The sequence below is a fragment of the Plasmodium malariae genome (assembly GCF_900090045.1).
Source record: "Plasmodium malariae genome assembly, chromosome: 12".
Lineage (NCBI taxonomy): Eukaryota > Apicomplexa > Aconoidasida > Haemosporida > Plasmodiidae > Plasmodium > Plasmodium malariae.
The window spans coordinates 2,566,241-2,580,079 of record NC_041786.1 but is presented as its reverse complement, the minus strand read 5'-3'; the positions used below and the strand labels follow the sequence as shown (position 1 = coordinate 2,580,079).

The window sequence follows — 13,839 nt, the reverse complement described above, 5'->3', positions numbered from 1 at the left end:
ATGCATGAAGAAGATAATTCATCTAAGAAGGTATGTCTATAAAAAAAAGAAGGAAAAAATAAGAAAATTATGTAAGTACTTCAAAAGTATTAGTTAAAAAATCATCATCCCTTTCATGTCCTATGGAATGTAAAATATCTGTTTTAGGCACAAAGAAACACTGAAGATGAACTGCCAGATGAGGATTATGTAGTTTTATAAAAAAAAAATAATAAAATAAAATTTTGTATACCCTTCTTTAAATTTTATATACTGGTTAAATATAATTTTTCATTATCTGGTTATAGAGCCCATATTTTACAGACATTTGGGATAGTTTAGATAAATATGACAAAGAATACACACCTTCTCACGAAATTCAAAAATATCACAATCATTTGCAAAAAATATTGTATAATATATTGTTTTCAATTAAATATTTTCGTAAGTTTGCCTAAATAAACAACCAAATAAAAATGATATATAAGTTTGTTTTCATTTTATTAATAATTTTAAAATTTTATATCACTTGATGTATTTTAATATTACACATATGGAATATTTCAATATTCATCCAGGTTCAGGTAAACGCATTTTCGAAGAGAGAAAAAATCATCTATCCTTCACTTTTCTTTTGATTTTCTTGTCTATGTTTCCTTCTCATTTCCTTCCTTATTATAAACCTTATTATCATGAAAATTTTAAATTACCTTTATATTTTATATTGCATATCAGAAGAACTAAATATTGATGAAAAATTTTTGAAATTAGTCAATAAGTATGTAAAATTAAAGTTACAAGGTAAACAAAGATATCGCTCTTTTATTGCATAAACCTGATATTTTACAATTCTGTTAAATATATTCCACATTTTAAACTTCTATATTTTGTGAAGAACTAATTAATATGAGAACAAACATATATGAAAATATACATACGTATATTCTGTGTGTCTGTATGTATGCATATGTATATATATCGAGATTCACCTTACAGAGCTAACAATTTTATGAACATATTAAGACAAATATTGATGATCATTTTATCATCCTTTCCCCGGTAATTACATTATACAGAATTTTAGCATATATGTTGTTAATAAAAAAATTTTTTATATGCGCACATTAGGAAACCAATCAGATGAAAAGGATATTTCTAGATTAGCAAGAGTATTGACATGAAAAAAAAATCAGAAAAAAAAATAAAGAAGTAAAAAGAAATTTCATTGTTTATTTAAGTATAAAGTATCATTCACTTGTATGCTATGTTTATAAAACATTATATATAATACTTTTTTTCTTTTTTTATATGCGTATTTTTCCGTTCACATTTAATAGTTCCATTTAAAAAATCAAAAAGATGACGATGAGGATGAATTAGTAGTGGACGAAGAGGTCGGAGTGTTTCCTACCAAATGCCCAATATCACAAATGCCTTTTGAAGATCCTGTTACACAAAGGTAAAAATATTTGGATGTTTGTTTATTTTTATTTAATTATTTAATAAAAAAAAATATTGCACCTCAAATACGGGAACAATGTGTGAGCGGTGAACATGTATAATACTGCAGACAATATTTTATAATACGATATTCCACGAAAAGTGATAATCATATATATATATATATTTATATTTATATATTATTCATTAATACTGTGTTTTTATACAATTCACATAATTTCAGATTCAGCAAAAATAGGAGAGCCTGCGTGCACACATTTGAAAAGGCGTTTATTCTGCGGCTAATGTAAAACTTATTTGTTAAAAAAACAAAATGAAATAAGAAACTTATATTACGTACATACTAATTTTTTCGTATGTTTTATTCAGGGTAAATAAAGACACAATTGAGTGTCCAATTGCAGGTATTAATTTTTATTTTTTCTTTTATTATGTATATGAAATAAAAGAATTTTATATTCTACCTTATTTTTTTTTTTCCCTATTCTGCTCTATCAGTTTTTTTCCTTTTTGTGCATATGTTTACTTTTTTTTTTTTTTTTAGCATGCAAAAAGAAAGTTTACAAAAATAGCTTGCATCCAGATTACGAATTTCTTCATCATTCAAGGTTGCATTTATATAATATGTTCTAATTGTCTAACTTTTTTTTTATATAAATTATTATATATAAGCAAGTATAGTATTATTTTTTAGGAATACTTAATAAAGGGCATTACCTTTTTTATCATGTTGAATTTTTTTTTAAATTAGGTTCAAGAAATTTAGGGATAATATAACAGAAGCGAAGGAATATTATATAAATCTAAGGAATGATGGTATAACCATAAATTCAATAAAAGGAAAAAATAATGAAATAGATACGTTAGATCATTTTCCACACAAATTTATATATATATATCATATGTCCATGCACATATGTATGTACGCATATTTATAATATTATATACACATTAACAGTAAAATATTCTCATAATTTTTTATATGTTCGTCTTTTCTTTCTAAGAGGATAAAAGTTTCGATTTTGTTGAATAACATAATAATAAGCTATTCAACCGCAAAGCTCAACTTGTTTTTAACAGTTTTCAATTTTATGTGTAATTAAAATATTATACCTTTATGAACATAATAATAAAATACATTTGAAAATTTTAAAAATCAGCATTGCCATTTGTTAATATGTATTATTACAGTTTTTCTTTTTACTGATATGCTTATTCTATTTTGATTTTGCCTTAACACATTACTAAGTAGAATATTACATGTGTTTTCAGATATGTGTACTTATCACTTCGTGAAATATCACGGTATCTATATATATACCATTCATAAATTATTAAAATTAAAAAATGTAGTTTATAAATCTTTAAGCAATTTTATATATTTTAAAAAAAAAGGAAAAAGTAAAAATAATTGTCTACCTAAAGCGTTAATTTTTATATGCTTTTATGTAATTCAACAAATGATTATTCTATTAACTATTACAAAATTACTACGTTTTACATGTACACTTTGTTTTTTTTATCCTTTTATTCTAATTTAAAATAAATCATCATTATTCCATTATATCCAAATATATAATCCACAATTTTGTAAAAAGTTACTAATTTTTGCTAACCTCTATATATTATACCAAATTAAAATATGGAAAATATTATCTTAAAAAGGAGTTCTCGTCAACACTTAACATATTTAGAAAGGTGGAAATAAGATGAACCTTCTCCTCAGTTTTGTAAAAGTACCCTTTATTTTTTTTTCACTATTAAGTTCATGTAATTTAAAAAAATTGAACTTGTGAGTTATTCCATTGTTTATTCTTTAACATACTTTAAATACTGAAGATACACTTCAGGTCAATATCTCATTGAACATTATATATAAATATATGTATATATATATATATGTGAAAAAAATCACTGCTATTGCAGTTTTGCTTTAACTTATAATTTAATTCAAAACAAGAAAAAATAAATTTTTTATTACATAAATAAGAGCATGTATACATATATATATATTGTACGTATGTTTTTCGCGTACTTGTATTTTATGTTTTTTTCCTTTTATACATTTCTGTTTACGTAATGATGTTCTGATAAATCATTAAAATGGAACATAAATCCAATAGCAAGTGATATTTCTAAGTTGCTTATATTAGTGTCCCTTTTTATATAAATATATATAATTTAGCGAAAGATTAAAAGAAGGTATATAACTAATGAATAGTTGTAAAAATACCATACTATTCATAATTAAATAGGCATAAAAGTATCATAATATTAATAATTAAATAGGCATAAAAGTATCATAATATTAATAAATAAATAGGCATAAATGTATCATAATATTAATAAATAAATAGGCATAAAAGTACCATAATAACAATAACTGCATAACAACGTAAAAGGGATATAATATCATTGAATTGTAAGTATATATGAAAGAACACAAAATTGTATTGAGGCTCACTTTAACAGGGAAGCAGCACTTGAAGGATAATGATTTAATTGAATGAATATAATAATATAATGTTACTTCATAGTTTAGTTTATAAAAATAAATTATTTTTTAAAAAAGATACATAAGTCATGTGTACTTTTGGAAAAAAAGAAAAAACATTTTAACGAACATGTAAAGTTTGATCATTTTTATAGAGATGACGATATGCAGATGATATAATAAACTTTTAAAAATTGAATGGTACTACAAATAAATGGAAAGATAAGTAACATATGGAATGTAAATTATTACATACTCTTTTTTATATGTATAATTTTTTCGTCTTCTTTTTTTACGCCTTCTTATTCTTTTTCTTGTACAGCAACCTTCTGTTCAACCACAACCTCATTTGTTCGTTTCTCATTTTTATGGTAAAATGAGCTGCATGAATTATGCATTGCGCTTGTCTAAAAATGAAAACAAAGGTCCACTAGGTGAAAAAGAATATTTTGAAGATGACGAAGAAGAAAAACGCAAAGTAAAAGAATTGTTAGAAAAAATAAAAACAAGTGAATACATTGTTGTGCATTCAGGTGCTGGTATATCTACCAGTTCTGGGCTACAGGATTTTAGAGGTCCAACAGGGATATGGACAAATGAGTCCCGTAACGAAATAAACTACAAAAGAAGAATACAAAACGAAAGGGAAAAGAAAAAGGGTGAGGTAAAGCAAATGGAAAAGGAAGAGGTAAAGCAAAGGGAAAACGAAGAGGAAAAAATAAAGACATACAAGACGATAAAAGGATCATTGCAGGGAAAATATGAAAATTTAAATTATGCCACAATATATTATTCCTCAAATAATAAAGCAGAACCCCAATTTAATGTTATTAAAAAAGAAAAAGTTGAAAATTTTAGTGAAGACGATAAAATTGAAAGATGCTCAGCCATATCTGACTCTTCTCTTGAACATCATAAAAGAAATACAAATCTAAATATGACCGACCACTACAATACCTATATAGATATTAAAAATTCGTTAAAGAGTTACAGTAATGTGGAAGAGGACTGTTCACATAATAGCTCAGCTAATAATGCAGACAAGAGTGAAAATGGAGATAGCAGTGACAGCGCACTGAACAGTAAAAACGTGGACAGAAAAGATAAATCATATAGACCCTATTTAGATCCAAATTATTCATATAATGATAGCAAAGATAAACAATCAAAGAAAAGAAACATATATATTAAGAAGGAAAATTCAAGCAGTAATTCTCAGAATAGCAGTTCATTATCAGATAATAAAAATGTATATATGCATAATTCATCCATTACTGATGAAAAAACAAATATAACTAACCATTTAAAGTCAGATGAAAATTATGTAATATTTGGAAATAGGAAAAAACAAATTATAGATCTTCATTTAGCTTTACCGACAAAAACACATATCATGATAAAAGAATTAATGAATAGAAATATTATAAAATACTTAATTACGCAAAATATAGATTCCTTGCATTATAGATGTGGAACAAAATTTTCGAAAATTTCAGAAATACATGGAAATATTTTCATAGAAAGATGTGATTTTTGTGGTAGAAGATATTTAAGAGATTTTGTTATATCTACAATTAGTTTTAAGCCTACAGGTTCTTTATGTTTTTTATGTTCATTTCCACCAGTAGGAATTTGTACGGACGTCTTATTAGACTGGAATAATGCGTATGAGGATTTTTTTCATTTAAATTCAATCAAACATTCGCAAAGGGCTGATTTTCATTTTTGTTTGGGTTCCAGTTTTTATATTGTACCAGCAAGCTATTATCCTTCCAAAAAGAAATTTGCTAATGAAAATTCATATAGCTGTTTGATTAACTATCAAAAATCGTCTTTATCAAAAGAAGTTAATTTAAGTTTACATTCAAATGTCAATGATATTTCAGATATTATTATTAATGAATTTTCTCTTGATCCATTGTCTGTTAGAAATGCTTTGATTATTGTAGTTAGATGCCAACTAATGGATTTTGATTTACTATGTGATGAACTAATCACAGTTATGAACTCGAACAAAGACCTAGAGTCTTTACGGGAAGTTAAAGAGGAAATAAAAGATGGTTATAACAATAACACAGAAGTGGATCCATCGTCTAAATTTTCATTAAATAACAATAATAACAATTCAAATCAAGGAAAACATTTTGACCAAGAAGGAAGTAGTTTATTAATTGATAAAAAGGAAACTCTCAATAATTATAGTGGTTATAAGAAAGTTTCTCACGATAGAGATGACAAGTATTTTTATGGTACTAATGGAGGAGATGTTAACAGTAACAATACTGATAATAACAAAAAAAAAATAAATAAATATAATAATAATAATGATACGGACGAAGAGAATTACACACCTTACAATACCATAAGTGGTAACGATGGAACCGTAAATGAACAAAAGTCCTCAAACAACACCCGGGAACAACTTTTTTTAATAAAATGTTCAATGATTAAAAATATTAAAACAGTCTCCTTGGACAGTTTATGTAAAACTTCAGTAAGAGTAGTAGACAGCAATAAAGGCATATGGATAATAAGAACGAATTATTCGTGCCTATTAGAAATAGAGTTATGGTATAATTCTTTTGTTTTATTAAAATTAAATTACAATGAACATAGTACTTTTATTGAACTAAATACATGGATTGTTAATGTGGCCTACACTCATGGTGATGATATTGATGACGTTGATTATTTCAATAATAGCAAAAATAGTATTAGAAGTTTTAGTTTGATTAAAAATAAATATTTATGCCATAAGAACGCGCACAAGTTCCTTGACGGAAATGACTGTTATGAAAGCAAAAGAGCGCAAAATGAAAATAAGTATGGGGAATTAGAAAATAATAAGGATTATAATAATGACTACGATAATAGGCATAATAGTAATAATAATAATGACAACAATAATAACGATATGAGTGAAAATTATTCGTGCTGTGAGAATTGTAACAAACCTCGTTTGGAACATTTTCAAATTTCCGAAATATTAAATGAACATGTTCATGTGGGCTATAACCCAATTAACATCCAACCAAAATCAAAAGTTGAACTGTTAGCAATATTAAGTAATTCTAATAAAATGTACAATTATAATAGTTACATGCCCTTTGAGTTACCAAATTCGATTAAACTGTTATATAATTTATTTTGTTTAATAAATAAGTCAAATAAAGAAAAAACGAACTATACACGAGAGAAGAGAGAGATTGATAAAATGGAAGTTTTTATAAAGAGCCTTTCCCTTTCAAAAAGTATTAATATATATACAAGTAATTTTATAAATTTATTTATTCAAAAGCAAAAGCTTTCTTATCAAGGTCATTATACATTTAGAGAGAGAAAAAAAAGAAAATTAAATGACTTCAGCTTGTGCTCCTCTTCCGATGAAAACAAGGAGGAAAAATTTTTTATTTTTTATGATCTTTATATGAATGAATATAAGGATTTGTATAAAATAAAAATTAACAAAGACCTAATCAAAAATAATTCATTTAATTATCGATTAAAAAATAGCTATTCAGAAGAAAGTAATATAATAAGACACAAACAAGATTTAATAATGCAGGAAGAAATAAATAAATTATGCAAAATAAATCAGTGTTCTTATGTAAACGAAATGAATATAACGAAAGATAAAGATTTTATACAAAATATTGAGGAGTCGAGTTATTCAGATAAATCTTCTACAGAAAATGAAACAATATATAATAGTTACGGAAATTTTCGTAATGTGTACAACTGTTATAGCAATGCAATAGCTACCGAGTGGAATGATAATAAGCTCAGTTCTGAAAATTATATGCAGAAAAATAATAATTATTATAGTAGTAGTAATAATAATAGCATGCCATATGACGGGAAAGCTATAAATTCCGATATACTGCAAAATAAATACATTGGGCAGAACTCTTGTGCCGATCATTGTAAATTGGCAAATGATAATATATCTTATAAAGGAACTGTTAATAATCCTCTGGAAAAAAGTTATATTAGCACAGAAAATAAATGTGAAGACAGTGATTGTTCCTACTCACATTTCTTATTTTGCCCTACAATTTTAATAAGTAATAAACATAAACTTGGAGAATTAGTATCTAAAATACCCAAATATATTAAACCTCAAAAAATATATACTCCATATAGAAAACTTATAAGGGATAAAAAACATTCGAACACACTGCAGAAATGTAGAAATGAAATATGGCACGAAACATATAATGATCTAATAAATAACATAAACAAAGAGCACATTATTGATTCTACCCTGTACAAGGAAATATGCTATTTTCCTCTTTGGCTTTTGAATTATATTAACGATTTATTCGAATGTTTATAAAAAATGCACGTAATGATATACACGTGTATGTATATATATATGTGTGAGTGTCATATATATCTCAGTGAAATTTTTATTAATTAAATATTTATTTATTATTTTTTTGTTTTTTTTTTTTTTTCCTTTTTTTTTTTAATGTCTCAAAGAATTTCGCATGACGCTTTCTTTGATTTGTACTAGTTAACTTTTTAAAATTTTTAGCATATAACATATGTTTCCCATTTTTTTATGTAATAAACCACTGTTCAGCAAAATAATTTTATTCTTTTTATTAAACAAAAAGATTATTAATTTCCATTTTTCAGCTTCACAGCTGGAAATAAAGAAACGCACAAAAATTTTTTTAAATTATATATAAATAAAATAAGGTTCATTTGAATAACCAAATAAAAGGATATGATACAGAGCAAAATAGTTTATCCATATTATAAATATAACGTAAAGAAATTGTGTACAACGTTTAATATGTAATCATAATAAACTTCATAATATGGTGAATCACCAAAAAAAAAAAAAAAAAAAGGTGTAAAAATAATGGAAGGAATATAAGAGTACAAAAATAATGAATCAAAAATATGTACATAAAATAAAAAAAGACATAAAGTACACACGAGAGCGTAAACAAAAGGGAAGAATATGGTATAGTAATAAATAGCGCTGTGTGAAAACTTAAAAAGAGAATGCCCTTAATCTGATTCGTCCATTACATCTAACTTATTGAGTGTCTGATGTAGAAGATGACCCAAGTTGTGGTCATTTTTTCGGTCAAAGTTTAATGTCATACTCGTATTTTCCTGTTCGTCATTTACGTTGGACGTTTCCTTATTATTTTTACTTTCATTTATTTTCCTTTTAATTAATTCTATGATCGCTTTATCCGTTCTTTTTGATAATATATTTAATTTTTTCTGTAAATCTCTTTTCAAATCTACATTGATATTCCTAGCATTAATTTGATCAAGGATATTACCCTGGAATGCATTTTTCAATTGTTCATCTAATTCTTGATTTAATTTCACTTCAAATTCTTCTGTATCAGGACATGGCACACAACATTTCTTAAGTTCTCTATTCACAGGAATGTAATTATAAAATTTCAAATTATTAAAATCTTTCATTTCCATTTTTTCTTTACCATTTCCATGCAACTTCAAACAAACTAAATTTCGTTTAATTATATTTATATTTTTATTATTACTTTTTTAACTTTTTCAACAACCCCTTTTTCGTCATTTTTTGAAAAGGAGTGAAGGAAAAAAAGAAAAGAGAAAGTTGGATTGAAGATACATTATCTTAAATTATATATATGTATATATCTTATATATAGAGAGAGCCAAATAAGCCATTTTTAGGTAATAACAGCACATATAATATAAAAATTTTCTTTTTTCAATCTGTTTTAGAAGTATAAAATGCTTTCCTACTATTTTATCAATAATTTATTTTTAAATGATATTTTTTTCTTTTTTACATCTTTTTAAAACAAAAGTAAAACACAATTTTTTTCTTTTACTTTTTTATTTTTTATCGAGCAGAATTAAAATTTTAGTGAGATGCAGAATTTTACATGATATGATGTGAATAAATAATATATATATAAAATAAAATATGCACAGATTTTTATACGAATTAATGAAGATGCAAACAAATATTGGTACTGAAAATGTATTATTTTCCAAACAAATTGATTGACACTTTTATCCGTCGTTGAATATATATTACGAAGTATTTTTTTTTTAATAAAAAAAAAAAAAAGTGTAACAATTTTTTATAATATTACATAAATAAATAAATATATATATATATATATATATGTGATGTATACATGTACCATTTAAGGCGTGACATAATGATAGCAAAAAAGCTAAAATTAATTGTACCTACATTAATTCGGCGTTAAAGCATTGAAAATATTGTACGTTAAAAATCTCACTTTTTTACAACTATAATAATAATACTTTTCATTATGGCTACGGCATAAAAACGGTTAACATTTAGTAGTATATATTTGAAGACAGAAAAAAAAAATTTAACATTATTTACGGGACTTAAATATTTTGTTCATGAAGTTATTAATTTACTAGCTAATGATGCAACGAAATTTCGGTTATAATATTGTTCATATTCTATATCAATATTCTTCTAGATTAAAAAAAGAAAGAATAAAAATATTTCCATGAATTTATGTAATGTGCAGTACTACTACCTCGTTTACATGGAAATGTGCATATAAAGTGTAGTTTTATAGAAGTTATATTATTAAAATTATGTCTATACGTGAAATTTCAGAGAAATGGAAAAGACAAAATGTGAATGTTTTATATGTTCATATGTATCTACATAAGTATACAATCGTGGTAGCCCGTTTTGCAGAAAACTGCCATATTTCTTTTAGTTTTCCATATAAGTGAGGCAGACGTTATAGGGAAAAAATGGGGTGTTCATAAAAACGACGTTAATATAAAAAACATACTGTCTACAAAATGTAGTCATGTAAAAAAATACAGTAAAAAAATTTTTTTTAAAAACGGTTGTGCTGCATATTAAAAATAACTATTATAAAGTAAAAGAATTGAACATATAATTTTTTAACAATTTAGGAAAAATTGCAAATTCATAAAAATCAGCTAACAGTTTTTCTTTGTATATTTTTGTATAAATAGAATATACTATTGTACAATAGCACTTATAAACATTAGCATATTAATTATGCAGGAATAAAAGTTGTACGGATTGGATTACCGTATTCGTGTTTGTAGAAATTTGTACTATTTTATTTTTTGTTATATTAACTTCAGCGCTAACTTTTGTGTACTGCTTAGGTTTCAAGAAAATGTTATTTATAAATACTTCACCATTTACTTTAATTGAATTTAATTCTTGTCTTCCGGATGGGGAGCCGATTTCTATAGATATGTAATACGTTCCTTCGTGTAATAAGTCAATTGACCAAGTATTCAAAGTATCACAAGCTTCATTAATTTTACATTCTAAAGGGAGGAATGATATACCTGCATGTGATAAATCTTTTTTGTCTAAATTTTCTGACTCTATTGATGTAGGTAATTTTTCCCAGCCGTATTTAAAATTTCCATGCACTTGTTTTTTCATTCCACTATCTATGAGCCAATTTAATGGTTTTGTTAATATGTTAACATTCTTACTTCTAAAAAAAATATTAATTTCGTACTGATTTTTTTTTTCTATATTAATTTGCTGATTTTTTGAGTCTATACATGGGATACCATAAAAAGCAATATTTCCACCACTCTGACTTTTTGGATCATTTACTTTAGATATAACAGCTTTTATCGTTTTTGTTTTTATAGGTGTCTTCAGCTTGTAATGATGATGTCCTAAAGATATTGTAAACGTTTCAGGATTCTTCGTGTTAGGAAAATATAAGGATAGTTCTGTAATTGCATTTTCTGTCGAATTTAACGTTTTGAAAGTAAATGAATATATATCCATATCGTAGTTAAAATTGATGCTTACATATTGTCCTAATGATTTATTTGAAGCTGTTTTCCATGTTGAATATTCCTTTTCATGATTATCTCCACTAAAACCAGCATTACAATCAAATTTTTTGGATTCATAAGAAGAGGTATAACAAGAATTAAAATAAGCTGAATTTGTTAGCGAAACTGCTTGTATATATCCTCTACAAATGTCTGTAGATCTTAATTCCTTTTGCTGCATGAATATAAGAAATGGCGTTGGTTTCTGTAATTTTATTATTACTTCTCCCTCGTAGTATTCAGACGAGAATACATTATATATTTTTTGTTCAGTTGCGTTAGTATTTGCTTCTTGTACTTGATATATGGATAAGGTCTCTTTCGTATTTACGAAATTCTTTTTAGATACATCGTTAAGGGGAATTTCCTTTTCTTCCTTTGGTATAGCAATGTAGGCAGTACTGTATGCATTTATTCTGAATCGAATGGTATTTTTATTAGGATCAGACAAAGTACGGATAGCTTTTGATCTTTCATAAATAGTAGGGATATCAGTAACTATGAAATCTAATGAATTCATAAAAGCATACACCCCATTTTCAAGGAAAATAATTTCATATTCATTACCTCTTAGTTCACTAATTCTTAATGGGCTGGTTACGTTACCTTGGAAAAAATAATTTGTTGGAATAATTTCCTCTACTATATTATCAGATTTCCAATATATAATAATATGAGCATTGTCAGGATTTTCATATTTAATACTACTTAAGTGAAAATATTCTATACGAAATTTGTATTTCTTTCCTCCAATTAATCCTAATTTTTCTGAACTAATTTTATGTACCTTAGCATTTATTTTTTCGATAGGAAGAACAGATATTGGTTTCATCTCTTCTGATTCATCTTCTTTTGGATATGGCATATTACTCACTATTATTGGAGAATTATCCAAAAATATTCTTACGCCACAGTCATGTTCAATAGTTATAATATAGTTACCTGTTTGAGGAATTTTTAAATATCCATCCCATCTAACAGAAAAGTGTTGATAAGGAATATTTTCTATCGGTATACCTGTATCCCAAATATAATTTATATATTTATCAGTATTAATTGATACAGGATATCCTGAAAAATAAGCATTGTCATAGTAGCTACCAATTAGTCCATCAGCTCTATCTTCAACAGCATATCCTTTTAATACAGAACAATTTTTTTTGTTTTCCAGAAATGCTTTTCTATTCTTGTCTACTTCATCTTCTAGTTCATACATTTTGGTTTCTGTATCACTAATAGATGATGCTTGTAATAATAACTTATTTATATTTCTACTCGATATTTTAGCTATGTCATTAATTTCTTGAATTTTCTTTTTTAATAACTCTGATGTAGCTCCACATATTTCTTGATATTTCTCATATATACCTCCTAATTTCTTGTGTTCAACATCTAATTTTGTAACAGCACTACTTAACTCATTTGATTTCGCTTGAAAAAATGTTCGAGCTTTTGACCTTACAACATCATAATTAATTACTCCTTTACAATAATCCCAATCTCTGTTACCCTTGCCTATTAACTGGACTTCTACATAACACCAATCTTTTCCAGTTATTCCGTTAGGATCCGTCGCTTTTGTACAGTCTGTGTATGTCTGATCATCTTGCACAAACGCCGCAGCGCATAACCGGCCATCCACTGTTTTCCTGTGTTGTTGACGGTATTCTGTTAGTTTCTAAAAAGAAGAAAAACTCTTTCGTATTTCAGAAGCTGATGCCATTATGTACATATATATATGCACACGAATTATGAATCACTGATGTACAAGAGTAAAAAGAGCATTTAAGGCTTCAAATACAAGTATTTATAAGTATCTACATATATATACACATATATATATATATATATATATATATATATATATATATATATGCGTGGACGTACGGACATTTGCACGTATGCATATTTTAGTACTTCCACTTATTCTTATCTGTTACTTTCAAATTTTCTTTATCATAATTTTGAGAATAGCATTTACATATAAGAAAGGACAATACAAGAAAAATAAAATGAACAGTTTCCATATTATCTTACCCCCACTCAAA

At 25.8% G+C, this 13,839-nt stretch overlaps 4 protein-coding genes across 4 annotated transcripts; 2 read left to right on the top strand and 2 right to left on the bottom strand.

Annotated features, from left to right (window-relative positions):
* PmUG01_12065700 (E3 SUMO-protein ligase NSE2, putative) lies at positions 1-2,473 on the top strand (the record flags this gene model as incomplete). Its single annotated transcript, XM_029006892.1, has 12 exons — positions 1-30; positions 148-189; positions 288-423; positions 558-563; positions 715-780; positions 1,108-1,148; positions 1,317-1,438; positions 1,664-1,726; positions 1,810-1,844; positions 1,985-2,048; positions 2,192-2,256; positions 2,445-2,473. 12 exons carry the CDS (start codon positions 1-3, stop codon positions 2,471-2,473), a joined length of 699 nt encoding a protein of 232 aa, XP_028863336.1.
* A 1,846-nt stretch (positions 2,474-4,319) lies between these two features.
* Positions 4,320-8,270, top strand: Sir2B (transcriptional regulatory protein sir2b, putative; the record flags this gene model as incomplete). Its single annotated transcript, XM_029006891.1, has 1 exon — positions 4,320-8,270. The coding sequence occupies one exon, from the start codon at positions 4,320-4,322 to the stop codon at positions 8,268-8,270; it is 3,951 nt and encodes a 1,316-aa protein (XP_028863335.1).
* A 686-nt stretch (positions 8,271-8,956) lies between these two features.
* PmUG01_12065500 (pre-mRNA-splicing factor CWF18, putative) lies at positions 8,957-9,394 on the bottom strand (the record flags this gene model as incomplete). The annotated part of the gene is made up of 1 exon (XM_029006890.1): positions 8,957-9,394. The coding sequence occupies one exon, from the start codon at positions 9,392-9,394 to the stop codon at positions 8,957-8,959; it is 438 nt and encodes a 145-aa protein (XP_028863334.1).
* A 1,579-nt stretch (positions 9,395-10,973) lies between these two features.
* On the bottom strand, positions 10,974-13,818 carry LAP5 (LCCL domain-containing protein; the record flags this gene model as incomplete). The annotated part of the gene is made up of 2 exons (XM_029006889.1): positions 10,974-13,469; positions 13,732-13,818. 2 exons carry the CDS (start codon positions 13,816-13,818, stop codon positions 10,974-10,976), a joined length of 2,583 nt encoding a protein of 860 aa, XP_028863333.1.
* Between the last annotated feature and the right edge of the window lie 21 nt (positions 13,819-13,839).